The sequence below is a fragment of the Scleropages formosus genome, chromosome 21, assembly GCF_900964775.1.
Source record: "Scleropages formosus chromosome 21, fSclFor1.1, whole genome shotgun sequence".
NCBI classification, from domain to species: domain Eukaryota; kingdom Metazoa; phylum Chordata; class Actinopteri; order Osteoglossiformes; family Osteoglossidae; genus Scleropages; species Scleropages formosus.
This window is the reverse complement of record NC_041826.1, coordinates 13143002-13160436: the sequence shown is the minus strand read 5'-3', so window position 1 is coordinate 13160436 and position 17435 is coordinate 13143002. Positions and strand designations below refer to the sequence as shown.

Below are 17435 nucleotides of genomic sequence, written 5' to 3'. Positions count from 1 at the left end.
GAAACTGGGAAAATAAAAGCTTCTCAAGTTACCGCTTTGCCTTGCAGGTCTCTGAGACCTCTAATAAGGACATAGATGTAGATCTCTGAATGAAAGGACATTTCAGTCTGTGTTTTGTTGCAAATGTTTAAACCCAATTTATAGCACAAGATCAGCTGATTATCAACTGTGCTTTAAACTGTAAATGAGAAATTTGGGCACCTTCTCTACTCCTGACTGACAGACATACAACTGGCTGTGTGAAAAAGTCAAAGAGCTCCTTTGTGACTTTGTCCCCCAGCCTTGGAACTGATTTATTATGTGTTTGCTTCTGGTGTCCAACTTTCCAAAGCACCATTTCATCTTTTCGTCTTATTCTGGGTAATTATTTTTTTTTTTAATCATTTAAAATATTTTGCTATGAAATCTTTCTTCCTTGCTTTAATACAGAAGATCTTCTAAACCACAACATCAAAAACATGGATGGTGGAAAGAAATGTCAGGACTGCAGATGTAATACTGTAGGTCTTTTTCTCAATCAGAATTGTTTCATTAGTGTTTTATTCCCTTGAAAACCTACATATCTCCTAAGTATTTCATATCCATGCATTGGATAGCAAAGGAACGCAAAAAAGTATCATTTTAACTTTTTTGGGTTTTATTTCCTTTGTAAGAATATCTACAGCGAAAATCTGCTGTAATGTAACCTCTGCAGATAGTTCTGATAGTAGTTATTGGGAAATATGTAACACGGTAGGATGAAAGAAAAGCAAAGGAAGAGATTTTTTAAGGCGACCTAACTGAAACAGCAGGTGGCGTGGTCGTTAGGGTCCCCCGTCTGTAGGTTACTGCTTTGAATCCCACCTCCTTGATCCAAGTACAATACACTGTACTCATATATTAATCAGGAATGCGCTGTTGTGTAAGTGGGTCAATCACTGTAGTTACTTATCTAAAATTACAAGTTGCCTTCGACAGAAGAGGCGGAAAAACAGCAGTTAATAGCAGCCAAAGTGACTGAAGAGTTTGGCTCCATTCCAATGCGGAACTCCGATCCGGGTTTTGTCACAGATAATGAAGAGGAGGATCCTCGGGAGTTGGGCACTCAGTGAGAGGAGCGATCACCTCTACTGGAAGAAGAAGAAAAGAGTTTGAAAAGGTTGTTCCTCCAGCTGTCGGGGGGACCGTTGTTCGGGGCGCGCGCTGGCTGGATGGCGGGAGCGGGAGCGGGAGCGGGAGCAGGAGCGCGCACGACACGAGACGGACGGACCGAGTGATCGACTTTTCCCATTCGCTTGTTGTTCAAGTTGTTGCAGTACGCTGTTTCTCACCGCACTCAATACAATTGTCCTACGCGGAGGATAAGAAGCCAGTTCAGTGAAAGCACACAATGGTTTTTCGGAAAGATGACTGACGTTCAGCGCAGAGTTGACGCGCACAAGCCAAGCAAGCAAGGGGCGCGATGTCGAATGAGTAATAAATAAACGGTCCGTAGAGCTTTGACACTCTTGCTTACTTCTTCTGTGCATGCGAGCCGTGGACGTCCTGCACTTTTTTGCGGAGCCGGAGCTACGAAGCCCCTGGGCCGGCGGGAAGATGGGAGCCGCTCTCTGGATCGCGGCTTCTTCTTGCCTCGCGCTCCAGCTGCTGTGCGCCGTCGCATCCGCGCGCCTCCGCGAGGACGCGAGGCTCGCGCAGGAGTACGGCGACGAGAGCGGTGAGATCACAGCTTCGCACCGACTTCCATCGCGATGTGAGCGGGAACGGATTTGCAGCTTCAGCACTGCCACACATACTTGCACGTAGCTTCGTGGAACTGATGAACACATTCACTTTAGCTGTACATTAGTTAGTTAATTAATTAATTGTTAGCACAGGCCAACAAAGGTGCCCCCCCCAACCAAAATGTCCAAGCAAGCCTGGCTGATGTCTCCCCAGAGTACAACTCCATTGAGTAGCATTCATTCATGGTATTTTTGGTCCCTTCATACCTGACAGGTTTTCAGGAACATGGATTAATGTAGATAAAAAAAATCTAATCAAATATAAGGAAATATGCTGTACTTATAAGTGTTCCATGTGTAACACGCATAGTTGCAATATATTTGCACTCCGCATTGAATGAAGCTGCATCATGTTGGTCTGAACGTTTCGCAGTGATATGCGTTTTTTGCTATGTATGTTAAAATGATTTTTCTGTGTGCGTATCAGTTATGCCTGTTTGTGGGGATCCTTTTTCAGTCTTCACAGTTTTCGCAGTGACATGGAGTTGCCAGCACCGCTGTGCTCAAAGGTCAAACTCAACAGTCATGTCTTTTGACCAAGATTCCTGTTTTTACATTTATCCAATGCTTTTTTTTACAAAGCAACTTGCAGTGTTAAAGTCTTTACAATTATTTACCCTTTTCTACAGCTGGGTAGTTTAACTGAAGCGATTTAAGGTAAGTACTTTGCTCAAGGGTGCTACAGCCAAAGGTGGGAATCAAACCTGTGACCTTTAGGGCCAAAGGCAGTAGCTCGAACAACCATGCTACCAGCTGCCTCGCTTTTTACAGCTGCACTGAAAGTAAATGAAATACTGTGAAGATGCTTGCTGGTATTTTGCAAAAATAAATGTGTGAGAAGCAAAGCCACGTTAATTTTTGGCTGAGTTTTTGGCTGCAGCCTTTGTTGGGGGTGTCTCTGTTTTAACAGCTGGACCTCGTCTCCAGATCCAGATGCCCCAGCCTGGGAGAGGGAGGCAGACCTTGACATTACCGCCTCCCTCGGTGAAACTGAGCCGCGGGCGTCGTTCGTAGTTCTTTTACCAGAGCCAAATGAAAGACCAGTACTGCTGGGCCTGTATTAGAAAATGTCCATCTTTCCACCATCATGTGCGCTCATCAGCTCTTCCTGTCGTGATGACCAGAAGAAAAACAAAGAAACCGGCCTTAATACAACAGTCAGCAAAGTATCGGAACTCCTTCCTGGTCGTAAAAAGAAAAAAATAGATGATATGGCTTGTAAAATTTTTACATTTATTCATTTAGCTGAGGCTTTTACACAAAGGACTCTTTTAAATACGGTAAGCTTTTTTAAATCCCAGACTGTGTCTAAAAAATACATATCATATCAAGAATTGCAGGTGATTTGAAGAAATATTTTCTTCGGTGGATAAGATGTGGAGGTGTCCTGCGTTTAGGGCTGGGGGACACCTCTGTGTTCCTGTAGGCCAGTGCTTCCGGTCTACTAATATGTTTCACGTCCTGAGGTACAGAGGATTGGACGCTAAGCAGGACAGCGCTTTTCTCATGAGCGCAGAGCGCCTTAGAGAGGAGTCTCAGTGCTGCGTCCCTTCTCTGTGTAGCCACGTCGCCCATCCCTCGTGCTCTGCATCACTGAGCTCTTGGACGCCGAAAGCCACCTACACGTCCGTGTGCACAGACGGTGGTGTTTACGGTGTGAAAACATATTATTTGATTATCATCGCAGCTTTTTCACACAGGACCGTGAGCAACAATGCACACCCCCATGAAAAAAGCCTGTTAGATCTTGTGCGTTATCTCATTCTGTCATCCCTGTTTTATCCCTTCGCACAGCTGTTTTTACCTAATGCAGCAGTGTTGGGGTGGCTGAAGGAGGGGCACCTGGAGTAATTACAGTTAAAACTGGAATTGAGAAGGGACATCTGCTTTTCGGCGGATCTACATCATGAACTGTAGGTTTGTGCAACCAGGTTTTTTTTCTTTTTTTTAAAATTAAAAAAACCTTTTTATTTTGATGTTTTATTTATGTTTCAAACTAGTATGTTGGAACTCAAAGTCTTCTCTGGATCTTATAGCTTTTCATACAGGGATTTGCATTGTATATCTCAATGAATAACCTGGAGACTGTGATCTACAAAGGGTTCTGGAGTTTTGAATATTTCCTTAAGTTCATACGCAACTTTTCATCCTAATTACTTTACAAGCACCCGATAAATCAACTCATATTTTACCTTAGTAAAGGGACCGCTACCTTTTTCAGCCCTGAATGTTAGTTATTGTTTTATGTCCAGTACATCCAGTGCAGATCAGAGCTGACTGAACTGATTAAAAACCCCCAAAGTTGAGCCCCAAGTTTTGTTCTTGTTGAGTGCAGTCTGGGAATAAACATGTATGACATCTGTCTTCATTTCACAGATGAGCATAACTGCAGGCTCCAGAATGCATGCCGGGGTCCACTTGTATCACATTACGACTTGTCAGGACATGAACTTTGTAGGCACTAGGTTTCAGATCTTCTAGTTGCCGCACTTTTCATACGGTATGGAAATAATAGTAGTGTGGTTTTGTAGTATAACAACTACAGAGGTGTCATAATGAAGGCTGAACTTGTAATTCCCAGTATTACACAACTGTGAAGAGAAGAGTTTGTCAGCTATAATGAAAATCAGACATTTCCAGGCTACACGTCTGATGTTCTCCTGAACATTAATTGCATGAGGAAAAATACACGACTGTAACCAGATGCCGTGGGCTGGTGGACATTCAAACCACTAGAAAGGTATTGGATGGACGGCTCTCAGTGGCCCACCCCAACCTAATAGAATGACAGCCAGTTGCTGTTTATTGTGGGGACTCTGGAAGGATTTAAAAGCAATCGACCTGAAGACTTAAGGAGGACTGGATTTTGGGAGTGCTTGAGGGTAGCATGGTGACTCCTAGAACCTTGACCCAGGTTTGGTTCTCTGTGGCTGTTTCCTGTTATTTCGGTTTAGCTGCTGTTTTGTGTTTGGTTCTCAGATGGGGCCACGTTCCCCTTGTGATTTAGCTTTGTGTCCTAGAGTAAAACCCTTTTTGTTGAACAAACCTGCTATCTAATGTCTCTGATCCTGCTCATGTGACAGCCTCCGCCCCACAACTTTTCTCGTTGGTTTTAATAATATTATCGATATTAGGATAAAGTTTTATGCAGCTCCTCCTATGATGCACACACACTGGCTGAAGCCGCAGCAAACCGGAGCCTAACCCGGCAACACAGGGCACAAGGCTGGAGGGGGAGGAGAGACACCCAGAATAGGACGCCAGTCTGTCGCAAGGCACCCCAAGCGGGACTGGAACCCCAGACTTACCAGAGAGCAGGACCCGGCCAAGCCCGCTGCGCTGCCACGCCCGCTCCTGTGATCTACATTGGTTCATATGGTGAAAAGTAAACTAACTGTACTTAAGAATCATGTGTCTGCATCTAAGTCTCTCTCTCTGCTGATGTAACGCACAACTTTGTATTTTCCATGAGATGTATGTCGCTTTGGAGAAAAGCGTCTGCTAAACGAATAAATGTAAATGTAATAAAAGCCTGTGCTATGTAATGTATAGAGTATAAAGGCGAAAACTTTTGTGTCTTGTCCATGTATGATAGTGTATGGATATCTGGATACAGGTGGTCCCCGATTTACGACGGGGTTACGTTTCCCGAAACCTGTCATAAGTCAAAAATATCGTAAGTCGAAAATGCATTTAATACAGTTAATACAGTTAATACAGGAGGCATGGTGGCGCAGCGGATTTGGCCTGTGCCTGCTCTCTGGGGGGTCTTGGGTTCGAGTCCCACTTGGGGTGCCTTGCAATGGACTGGTGTATCGTCCTGGGTGTGTCCTCTCCCCCCTGCAGCCCCGCACCGTATGTTGCCGGGTTAGGCTCCAGCTTGCCGCGACCCTGCTCGGGACAAGTGGTTTCAGTCAATGTGTGTGTACACTTAATACACACCTCTCCGTGACAGACTGGGAGATGTGGATCGCTGTCGCTGCCCAGCATCGTGAGAGCGTATCGCTCTGCGTATCGCTTTCCCGGGAAAAAAATTTAAATTTAAATTCAAAGTACAGTTGAAAAGTAATGTCTATTGCCAGCTCACCATCATGAAGTTGAAAAAAAAGCAAGTCAAACCATTGTAAATCAGGGACCACCTGTACATGCAAAATGTTAGTAGTTCTGCTAGCTGTCAAGTGAAACCCTTCTTGCAGAGTGATGAGGCGTGAATCTCTGTTACATGTAGTGTATGATTTGGATACAGTGCTGAGATAGTTATTGGTAATTGGAGGTGTTCAGCTACAAGCCAAAAAGGAATTCATGAAGGGTGTTACAGTAACTTTTCATTACAGATGCTCCTTGATTTATGATGGTTCTCCTTACGATTTTTTGACTTTACGATGGTGAGCTGGCAATAGACATTCAGTAGAAACTGTACTTCGAATTTTGATTTTTTCCTGGGCAAGCGATATGTAGTGCAATACTCTCTCGAAATGCTGGGCAGCGGCGGCAAGCCCGTAATGGCCATTGCACGTATGCTAGGCTATGATGTTCGGTAGGTTAGATATATTAAATGCATTTTCTACTTACGATATTTTAACCACATCGTAAGTCGGGAACCACCTGTATAGTATTCCTGAAATGCGTACGTGCTTATGTAGTTTGTCTACGATTTAATATGACATGTAAACACTATTATTATGTACAAAGCCTTATAATAGAGATGCAGTATGTATGTAAAACCAATAAGAATTCCAATTTTACAAATACTTTTTGCAGAGGAATGTAAAGAGATTGTTACTTAATACCTCTGTTTGGACTTTGGTCCTGGATGTTAATGGTCAATATAATCCTTCCAACAGTGAATTTGCGGAACAATGAATGAATGAAAGATGTGCATTTTTACTTGCTGTTTTTTTTTTTTTTTAGTTCCTTAGCATCCAATAGGCTTGTAAAGTACTGTTCAAGAGCTGCATTTTTGCAGAAGGTCCTGGGTATTATTTCACCTTTCGAAGCAGGACTTTGAAGACGTTGCGGATGTGAATGTCTCTTATCTCCGGAGTTTCCTTTGTGCCTCTGGGTTGGTGCACCTGGGGTGACCATACAAACTTTTAAAAGATTGCTGATTGGAAAAACAATCACACTAATACCCAAGGCTAAACTGCAGAGGGATATCCATTTTCTCAAGACTTGTTTTTGGCACGTTTGGTTTCTAGCCTGCAAAGGCTCTCAGGCTATGACAGAGGGTTTGCAGTGTGAAAATTCATTACTGATGGGTTTCATGAACCTTTTCTAAATTAAAATGAATACTGGGATATAATGTTTTTGGAGAAAAACAGATTGAATTGAACTGAAGACTTTATTGTCATTGTATTGCACAGCAGCAATTGATTACAGATGTTCAGTGTCTCAGAACCTAGACCCAACTAGTTTATATTTCACAGCATCAGTAGGTTGCCTCAGTTTGAAAAAGATATATGTAAAATATATAATGAACAACAATTCGACAGCCACAATGAGATCCTTCTGAGACTGAATTGTTTTACTTACAGTTGCATCTGTAGGGTGCATTTGTTCTCATTCAAGTACAATACCATGTTACTACCTGTCATTCTTTTCTGTTTGCTCCACTAAATGCAATTGTTAGCTTTCTTATCACCTCCACTTACTATTTTCTAAAAAACTAGGTGCTGCTGTTTATGCCAGTTGAGCTGCTGCGAGTGCAAGAAAGTGGTTGTCTGCACCTCCGTGGGAGAGTTTGCTTTTACTGTCAAGAGAATTTGACTCGTATTGTGGCCACACAGATATTATATAGAAGAGCGCCGGTTCATGGAATGCAGCTTCACCCCATTAAACACCAGTCCTCAAGTCCCCAAATCCCGGTGAAGTGGAAAGCAGAGCCGCATGAGCCAAATCAATTACTAGTTCGGCATGGATGTGCTGGGATTAGCAGAATTCCATAACTCTTTCCTAATACACAGTAAACTGAAATCTTTGCACTGATCACTAGAACTTGGAAAGGACAGTGTATGAAAAGCAGCACTAATGAAAGGTAGTTTATAAAGTCTGTATGTTTGGGAGATATATGTCAGTGTTAGGGTTAGGCTACCTTAAGAAACAATATCTGGTGAGCTGTCTAATGAGTTCGCTTGCTGCAAAATCGGTTATGCCATTAACAGCTTTTTAGCTCAAATCTAACAGCAGTGACAAATTTGGTCATCCCAATTTTTATTTTTTATGATAAACTTTTTAAGTATTTCAGGAGAAAAAGGTATATGTGTAGGAAATGGATTATCAGATAGCTACATCAGATCCCTAAGTTTTTTCACATGGATATAATACCTGTTTTTTTTAAAAATATAGCTATAACAGTCACAATTGCAGGAAGCATACAGTAAAACAGATTTTTTTTGTTAGAGAATAATAACCAAAACTTTCTCAGTAATAATGCAGAGGTCAGCATAGAGTTTGCCTTACTAGACTGCTGTGGTGGTGACCACTATTTAGGATTAAAGTACAGGTCTTGAAAGTCTGGAAAAGTTTATTGGGTCCTTGTATTATGACTGATCGACAGAAATTTTCAATGATGCAGAGGTTTAGTGAAGTGGGAAGCGCTGCTGTTTCACAGTGCCTGGGCACGTATGTATGTATGTATGTATGTATGTTGCAATTTGACAGAGTCTTGAATTTCCATGTGTTCTCTGTTTGCGTGGGTTTCCTCCCATAGTCTAAAGATGTGCTTCAGGTTAAATGTTCACTCCAAATGGCCTGCAGCGTGTGAATGACTGTGTGTTTAATTTCCCTGCAATGGACTGCTGTCCCATCCAGGGTGTACCCAGACGAGCCCAGCAGCCTATGCCTGTAGGATAGGCTCCAGGCCACTACAGTCTTGAAGTAGACAAGCATATTTCATCTTATTTACTTGTAATTACTTTTTCTGCAATTGCAAGTTTCTAAAATTTCTGCCTTGGAAATAAACCGCCCCCAGAGAGAATAGGAATTTTGGACTGGATTAATTCAACTTACTTCCACAGTACTCACAGCTCATGTTATGTTGGCGAGTGTTGGTCATCAGTAACAAGATAACACATGGTTGTGGAAATAATCGGTCAGCAATGTGGATTTAAAATAGCTATTGTTGTCATGAAAAACTGAAAATATTCCTTACAGTTTCCACTCCTGGCAGACTTCAGACAAACAGATGACACGGCTAAGTTTTCAGCCACCTCTGGGTTGGGAAATGACACCATGATCAAACAAACATGTTTTCGCAGCACCGCTTTTAGGCGGAACAGTGCCAGCCAGATGGAGAATTAACATAGAAAAGATGGTCTGCGATCAACTTTGTGAGGCAAAATCAATCCAAAGAAGGATTTGCATGGTGTTCTGGGGGCTATAAATTCTGTCTGTGTGCCATTTTTAACAGATGTCCATAATGCATAAATACAGATTTTTTTGTAGTCGGTGCAGTTTATTGACTCCCAGTGATAATGCTTTAAATTCTCTTGTGCAATATTTTCAGTGATTGACCTGTTGGAAGCCCTGAACATCACACGCTCCATCAAGGGTGTGACCAAGGCCAAGGGGTTGGAGCCAGGAGCTCCAGCATGGAAGTTCCGTCACCGGGCACCGCATTTCACTCTGCCTCACGACTTCTCCATCTACTTCCTAAGCACCATGCAGGGCTCCATCGGGTTGCACTTTGTGGCTCAGCAGGCCAAAAACTCGGACGGCACCCTCATCTCACTTGTGTCACCTGCTGCCATGAAAGAAGATGGCCGGCCTCTGCTGCGGTTGGTCTCCAGCACCCGATCCAACCAACTGCGGCTAGACTACCGGGCAGCACACAGCATGCAACCGTCCAGTTTTGTCTTCCCTGGCGGCACCCCTTTTGCCAATGGGCGCTGGGCTCGTATGGCCCTCAGCCTGGAGGCACACAAGGTGTCGCTCTTTATTGACTGTGAGGAGGCTGTCATGTTTCAGAAGAGTCACGGAGAGGATGTTCTCAGCCTTGTGCTACCCATTGACCTGGAGATCACCATGGCCAGCATGCCGGGGGACAAGGCCAGCAAGTTCCTGGTGAGCCAGCGGCATTTGTCTAAGGCCGTGTGATCCTGTAATTCCCTCCCTTTATTAGTCTAAAGCTTTCATTATGCTTTAAATTTCAAAATGAAATCAATTTAATCTATATCCAGATGGACACTTGTACTTCCCCCTTTGACTTCAGCATCTAAAAGTTGCATTTCTCTTCAAGTAAGCTGAAAGACTGCTTTGTGAAAAAGAACAGTAACATATGAGACTAATTAGGTTCATGTTGATGTGTGGTTACCACCCCCACAGAGCTTTCATGTGGCGTGTCCTCATGTTTTTGAATTTTCCAGTCATTGCAACTCTGCCATGAAGCATTTTCTGTTTGATTTTGTAGAATGTCTGGGAAAATTGGGAGTAGAGCTCATGTAGGGAAGGGATTTCTACAGCATCACAGAGGCTAATGGGAAAATTCTTTTGTGGAAAATTACCTCAGCAGGCTGGATATTCAAAGTGTGTGAAATGTATCCATAAAAGCAAACACACCAACAAAAAGCTGGTTATTTTTTTTCAATACATGTGTTTGTTCACTCTTGTGCATAAATTAATGCATAACCTGGGAATGGAACTGCTGGGGTACACATGGAACTTAATGTGGAAAATGCTTAATACATAAATGAATAATAAAAAAAAACAGAGCATGGATTAGTACTTTATAGGATGAACTTGGAATTCTGAAATGGCTTTCTAAAATTTTCTCATTTTCTGTTCTCGGTGTTCAGGGATATTTGCAAACAGCGGAAGTTTCAACTACTGGTTACCAGAGACGGCCCTGGCGCTGCGAAAATCTATCAGGTATCACTCTTCAACTTATTAATAATAGGAAAGTTCCTTTCTTACAAATCATGCGCTATCAAACCGTTCCTTTTGCTGTTCCTTTTCCAAGCGCTGCTATTGATGTAAGTGTAACCGTACACACTACTGTAACCCTGGCTGTGACACATCTGCCAAAGAGTGGCTTTTTTGTTCTTTGCAATACTTTTTTCAGCACTCTGGGAACAAGAGGCAATGAGTGAAGAGTGGAGTTAAAGGGGTACATTTACATTTATTCATTTAGCAGATGCTTTTCTCCAAAGAACAACACAAAAAGTGCATTACAGCAACAGAAGGAGAGATGTGGAGGCAGACACGTGTTCGTCTTATCCTTCAGTTAATTTTTACCAGTCCAAAACTGTGCACAAAAAGACCTCTTCCTGTAAGGTTTGGATGTCGAAGCACTCAAGGTCCTTGTGTCCTGGTCCTACACCAGTTTATTCCATTTTTCAATTTATTTCATGTTTGTACTTGTAAAGTTGTGGGTCAGCTAGAGGAATACTGAGGAATCCCTTTACTTTACCCATGGTATTTTGGGGTTATTCACAAGCCTGGACAGTGTGTGCTGTGAAAGTGATAGGCACTTTGGAATAAACTGCCAGTTCAGACTACAAGGCTCCTTGGCAAAGTCTCCATTCTTCATTCTCATTCTCTGTATTGTGTTACGCTTGTGGTAATGGCAATGTTCGGGTTCCTGTATTGGCACCTGAGATGTTTCATTGTTCTTACGCTGTGAACGACGCGTTTTGTTGAATTGCGGCGCGAACATGGCTAACAATGAAATTAGATGTGGGAATGCTATGTGAACATAGCATACATAAAGAGAACGCTGAATTTGAATGAAAGCACATTGCATACGATTTATGACAGTACTGAGAACATAAAAAAGTAGTGCTCAAGCTGGAAATCCTGGTATGCACACAGCAATGTGATAGTTGATGCATTGAAAGTATTTAGTATATGCCAGGTGTTTTCATTCATGTCTATAGTAAGGTCAAAAGTATGTGCAGACAGCCCACCTTTCATCACTATTTCTAATGGGAAAATTTGTTTAAAACATGCAAACTTTGAAATAGATGCACGCTCCAAAACATAGCTCTCAGGTAAATTGAGAACCCCCTGTACAATATTAAGCCACTGACATTTATTCATTTAGTAGACAGTTTTCTCCAAGGTGATGTACAATGTAAAAATGCATTTCACCAACAAAGATACAGATACAGACACACGATCGTCAAAGTACTCAGTTTGTCTGATGTCAACATTTTAATTAGCATACTTTGCAAGGGTAGCTGCATATACATTTGGTAGTCAGTACAATTTTTTTTAAACAGATCACATTACCAATTACTTTACATGACTAGCAGCATATACTGTATAATTGATAGGAAATACAAAGGCATTTGTGAAAAACAGTGTAAATTTATGGAGCAGATAGGAGATCTAAAGAGATGTGTTTTGAGACCCTTCTTGAACAATTGGAAGCATTCAGCAGTTCTGAATGACAGAAGGAGATCATTCCACCACGATGGAGCCAGAACCGAGAAATTTTAGGATTTTGATTTTGGCTCTCTTGTGAAGGACTGTTGCAGTCTCGCTATAATGTAACGAGCGATCAGGTGCTGTACTTATCGGGGAACGCACCCGTTGACGCTCTTCTAGGCAGTAAGCTGATGGAGGAAGCCAGTAGGCTGAACGGGAGAGACTTGCCATAGTCCATATCACCATAGGCTGAACCAGAAACTGCGTAGAGCTTGTTGTGAGATAAGGGCTGAACTTGCAGTTATTACATTAATTCACTCATTTATACAGTTGCGTAGCAATTTAGACTAAGTAACACGAATGGAAACTTAAACGTTCAAATCCAAAGGCGATCACTAGGCCGCTAGCTGCTGGAGCTGAGAACGGCTTTTAGAAATGACTGTTTACTGCCTTTTTAGCACATATGTATGTTCCGAATCTGCATCTGATGATTTAAGCTGGACAAGTGTAGGGAAACACACCTTTGAAACCTAAGTATCTAGATCATGTTCAAGCCTTAGACTGCCAGTGAACTTATTAAAACTGTGGGAATGTTCCTTTTAGCAGTCACGTGCTGCTTGGATCCAAGTAACAGGGTCCAAACTTCTTGAAGGGATTAGTGAACATTGTAAGAGAAAGTTAGCAGCTGAATTTAAAAAAATAAAAAAAAAAAAAAAAAAAAGAAGCTTCTCCTCCTTCGTGTTGCTAGAGATCCGTCATCAAAAGAGTGGAGAAAAGAGGTTATAAGGACTTTCCGGCTTCACTAATCTAGTCGGTGAGAACCTGCGGGCCTTGTAAATACTGCTCTGTTTGACTGCGCTCCTGGAGTTCACACTCTTGTCCTCCTTTCAGCTTTGAAGAGACATTCCCCACTGGTTGTTGCCAAGTAGCTGGCAGCTGTTTTCAAGCTGTACCATTGTGCGCACTTGACACATCTTGGCGGGAGGTCCAGCAAACAGGATATAATCGCACTCTGTTGATTCACCACTCACAAAGGGTAATGTGCATAGATGTCTGCCCTTCTCACTTTTGCCTGACCCCCTCCACAATTATGCTCACAAATGGACTGTTGTGCTTCCAGGTCAGCAACCGCTGCTGGCGGACTAGCACCTGGTTTTTTTTTTTTTTGATGTTTCTGTAGAAAGCAGATAATCTAAAAGGGTTTCTAATTAATTTTTTAATGGGTTTTTTGACAATGTTATCAAAGAGGTTCTATTCAAGTGTGCCCATTCATGTGGGACATTACCCTTCCTTCGCTGTCTCACTGTAAAGTAGGGCAAGTAATCAAATGGAATAATGAATAGACAGTATAATGCTAAGGCCTGAACTGGATGAGAATTATGCTGAACACCCCTCTGGTGTAATGGCTATAGACGCATTGAAAGCCAGTTGTGTTGATAATCTTATTATGCTTATGGTAATGGTATTGGCAATAGAATATTTGTTCCCTTTTTTCATCATAACATTGCTTGGTTATGTGGCCGTGTCTTGCTTATTTTTGTTACTCTTCCTTGGTTCCGTGAACTGTTAGGGTGTTAATTTCCAGAGATTCACATTATGGTTGAGCTCATGTGGGTTGGAGTAAGGCCTGATCTCTAGGGGTGAGGAAATTACCTTATTGCCTCAGTACTGCATCGGTTATAGACGTCCTTATTTTCAAGGGAGCAGTATTCTGATGCGATTACCTTCACCGAGGTGCTGTAAATCCTAGAACAACTTTTCGGACAAAGCGATTTGGAGGTACAGTGTTGTGAAAAAGTATTTTCCTTATTTCCAGTTTTCTCAGTTTTTGCAACTTTTTGTGTTCAAGTTTATTAGATATTTCTGTCAATCTCAGTAGCACAGGAATTGAGCCTGAAAAAAAAATTAATTTCTTTGGTGTAAAAAAAAAAAAAATATAATGTAGTCAATAACTGGTTTTGCTACCTTTAGCTGCAGTGACTGCAACAGAATTTTTCCTGTAACTGTTGCTCAAGGTCTCACAGCACTGTTTAGGAATTTTGGCACAGTTGCCCATGCAGAATTGCTTCAGATTAGCAACTTCTGCAAGTTTTCAAATATGAATAGCTATCATTTCAGGACCCCCAAAATTTCAAAAGTTCCGTTTGCCATGCATTTCTGTTCCTGTACTGCCCATACGAGTCCTCTGAGCCTTTGTCCAGGTCCTGTGTCTTTGGTGTCTGTATCTCAAGGTCCAGAATCGAAAGCACAAAGATTTTCGGTTATGGCTCCGCTGTGGCGGAATGACCTCCCTCGCTCAGAACCGCTGAATCTTTCTACATTTAAGAAGGGTTTCAAAACTCACCTCTTTCGGACTAACTTCTCCCCCGATCTCTTAAGTGCATGATAAATGTGTGAATGTTTCTTTTTAATAATTTTGTGATTAGAAATTGTTCAATAATGTAAAACTTTATGCAACTACTTGTGCTATGCATACTGGGTTATATGGTGGATTGTGACAAATTAACTGTACTCTAGAATTATGTATCGGCATCCACATCTTTCCTTCCGTTGATGTAATGCACTCATTGTATTTTCTCTGAGATTCGCTTTGCTTTGCAGAAAAGGGTCTGCTAAACTAATAAATGTAATTGACAATTTTCCAGTGTTCTGAAGGTACCAATACTCAGCAGTTACATAGTCCATATTTGCTGTTTCCTGTAAAATAAAAAATACAGTATCTCTTCATTTGCACAAATAATTTGTAAAGTTTGAAGTGTTTCTGGAGTTCTTTTTCACTTTTTGCATGCATTTGCTCCCATGAACAACGTTAACAACTGGACAGTATAAACCCTAACATTTAGAATATGAAGGACTGGTTTAAATTAAAGTTTTCATAGTGCAAATGTCACACTTACAGAACTTTGCAGGGAGTTCACATAGAGGTTTAAAGCATAGCGTGAGAGCTACTATATCTATGAAAGAAAACTACAAAGTTAAGCAATGAGGAATCTTCAGTTGTTCTTTCACAAAGCCCATCGTGTCCTCATACTGAGGTATTTCTTTGCAATCTGAGGACAAGCTTAGAAACAAACAGGAAATGAAACCTCTCTGCTTATATAACCCTGAGGTTATTTTCTGTATCCTTGCTTCCATTCGCCTTCCTTTGCTTTTGACATCTGAGGATGCTACTTCTCTAGTCGCAACAGGATACAGCCCTCATCTCAAAGACCCCCGTTCATATCCCTGCATCCTGACCAAAGGGTGGTCCCCTCAAACTTTTTGTACACCCAGATCATTTCCATCCCAAAAAGGGTTTTACTTTGTGTCTTTTGTGAAATACTCATGTTCACATGAGTATTTACTCATGAATCGTGCTGACATTTCAAGGCTGTTGAAGTGAACTTTGAAATTGTCCTACATGGTTAGATCATTTTAGATTAGCTTTTCTTGTTCCACTCCTGCATTACCATCATTGATGTGAAACATTGCATAGGTTGTGTGAGATGATTTGTGAAAGAATTGTGGCATTAAGGAATGCTCACTCATCTGTAATCCAGTTGTCTTGCTTTTACTGTAAATTTCAGATCCACTGCCTTTCTCAACGTTGAGTGAGCAGCTGGTAGACCCTGTCATGGAGGACACCGGTGAAGGAGATCCCAGGATACATTTGGAACCACAGTCAGATGTGGCACACGACCAGCCACAGCGAAGTCCCCTGGGTCCTCCAGGGTCACAAGGAAGGTTTAGAGCTGTGGCCAGTAGTGAAGAAGACAGGCTTCGGAGGCTGGAGGGCCTGGTGGAAGGCCTCAGCAGCATGGTGGAAATGCTCAAGACTCAGGTATGCATTCCGGGTAATCACATACACCTAAACCCTACACTATGATTAATGGATTGTTTGAAGGATTCACATATTGTTTTTGAAATATTTATTTTTGAAGCATGGTGTTTTTCTGTGCTTCTAATCAAACATATAGACATCAGTAGTAATTGGTCACTCAAGTACATAAGCACAGCTTTTGGCTCCTATGCTGCCTTTACATTAACATCAGCACAAGCAGTCTTCCTTCCCTTACCAGTGTAATTCATTCCTGCAAAACCTTTTTTGTAGGGTTAATTTTCACAAGTCAGATAGTTTAAATGGTAAAAATGTTTGTGTTCCTAAGCTCCAAAACTGACATACATTTAGTTCAAGTATTTGTCACATCCTCAGCCATACTTAGTACGACATGCAGTGAAATGCTACACTAAAATATCACCAAATCTCATTAAAATTGACACATTACTTCAGTAATTTTCATTAGTTATAACACAGCACAATAAGGCAGCTTCACTTCATTAATTACTCTTTAATACTGTATGACTGTAGAATAATAAAGTTAAAAGAGTCAATAAAAACAAATCAGTTCAGTCACCAATAACTTGACATTGTTTGTATAGTTGCGGTGTTGATTAATGATTAAGACACATGATTACTGACATGATTACTGGTGAAACTAGGAAAAAATGTGGTACTTGTAGTTGGGAACTCAAGGCCGCAAGAACCAAACAATAACAGTGAAGAAGACTGCATAGTGTGTGTGGTCTCATGCCACTTACTTTCTAGGAGGTGCAGGAGATCCAGATTCTGTCTTCATAAATACAAAGAAATGTTTTGTTTCCTGAAGTAAGAGTATTAAATGAAGCCATTCATAACCCTGTGCTCTGGTACACTGAATACTCATATCAAGGGCGACAAAATGCTTCATTTGCTACTACAGTACAGTAACATAATAGACAAAGGAAGCAGCTAGATGGCCGTTAACCTGGGGTTGTGCCACGCACAGAATTCAGAGTTGCAGACACGGGTGCAGTACTTGGAGTCGTGCGAATGCCGGAGGCCTACCTGCTTCTGGGAGGGCCAGCAGTTGGAGGACGGGGCACGCTGGGAGATGGGCCAGCGCTCTGCCTGTGTGTGTGTTGCTGGGAAAGTGCAGTGTGCAGTCTCCGAAGGTGAGTGGTTTTGTCACTGGTGTGTTTCCACTGCTCCACACTTCAGTGAAACTTGGCCTGAAAATTTCAGCTTTTTAAAATTACGCTTATTAATCGATGGCAACAAGAAACCTGGGTGACACTGATGGAAAATTTTTACTGGGATGACTGCAAGTTGTTGTTTTTATTTGAACTTTTTTACTGTTTTGAAAGCTGATTTATTTTATCCTACATACAACTTTAAATGTTACATAAGTTGGCTAGGCTCAAGGCTGCAGGAATATTTTAAAACTGAGTTTGTACAATCTGACTAATTTGGCTGGTCCACCAGGATATGACAATCACAACAAAAAGTAA

General features: G+C 41.7%; 1 protein-coding gene across 1 annotated transcript in view; it reads left to right on the top strand.

The window, feature by feature from the left end:
• The first annotated feature begins 799 nt into the window (after nt 1-799).
• The window catches only part of kcp (kielin cysteine rich BMP regulator), a 71365-nt gene continuing 54729 nt past the window's right edge, over nt 800-17435 (top strand). The window contains exons 1-5 of the mRNA XM_018726294.2: nt 800-1696; nt 9268-9824; nt 10556-10628; nt 15695-15948; nt 16934-17099. Of these exons, the coding sequence (XP_018581810.2) occupies nt 1507-1696; nt 9268-9824; nt 10556-10628; nt 15695-15948; nt 16934-17099 (1240 nt within the window). The 5' untranslated portion in view covers nt 800-1506. The remainder of the gene's footprint in view (nt 1697-9267; nt 9825-10555; nt 10629-15694; nt 15949-16933; nt 17100-17435) is intronic.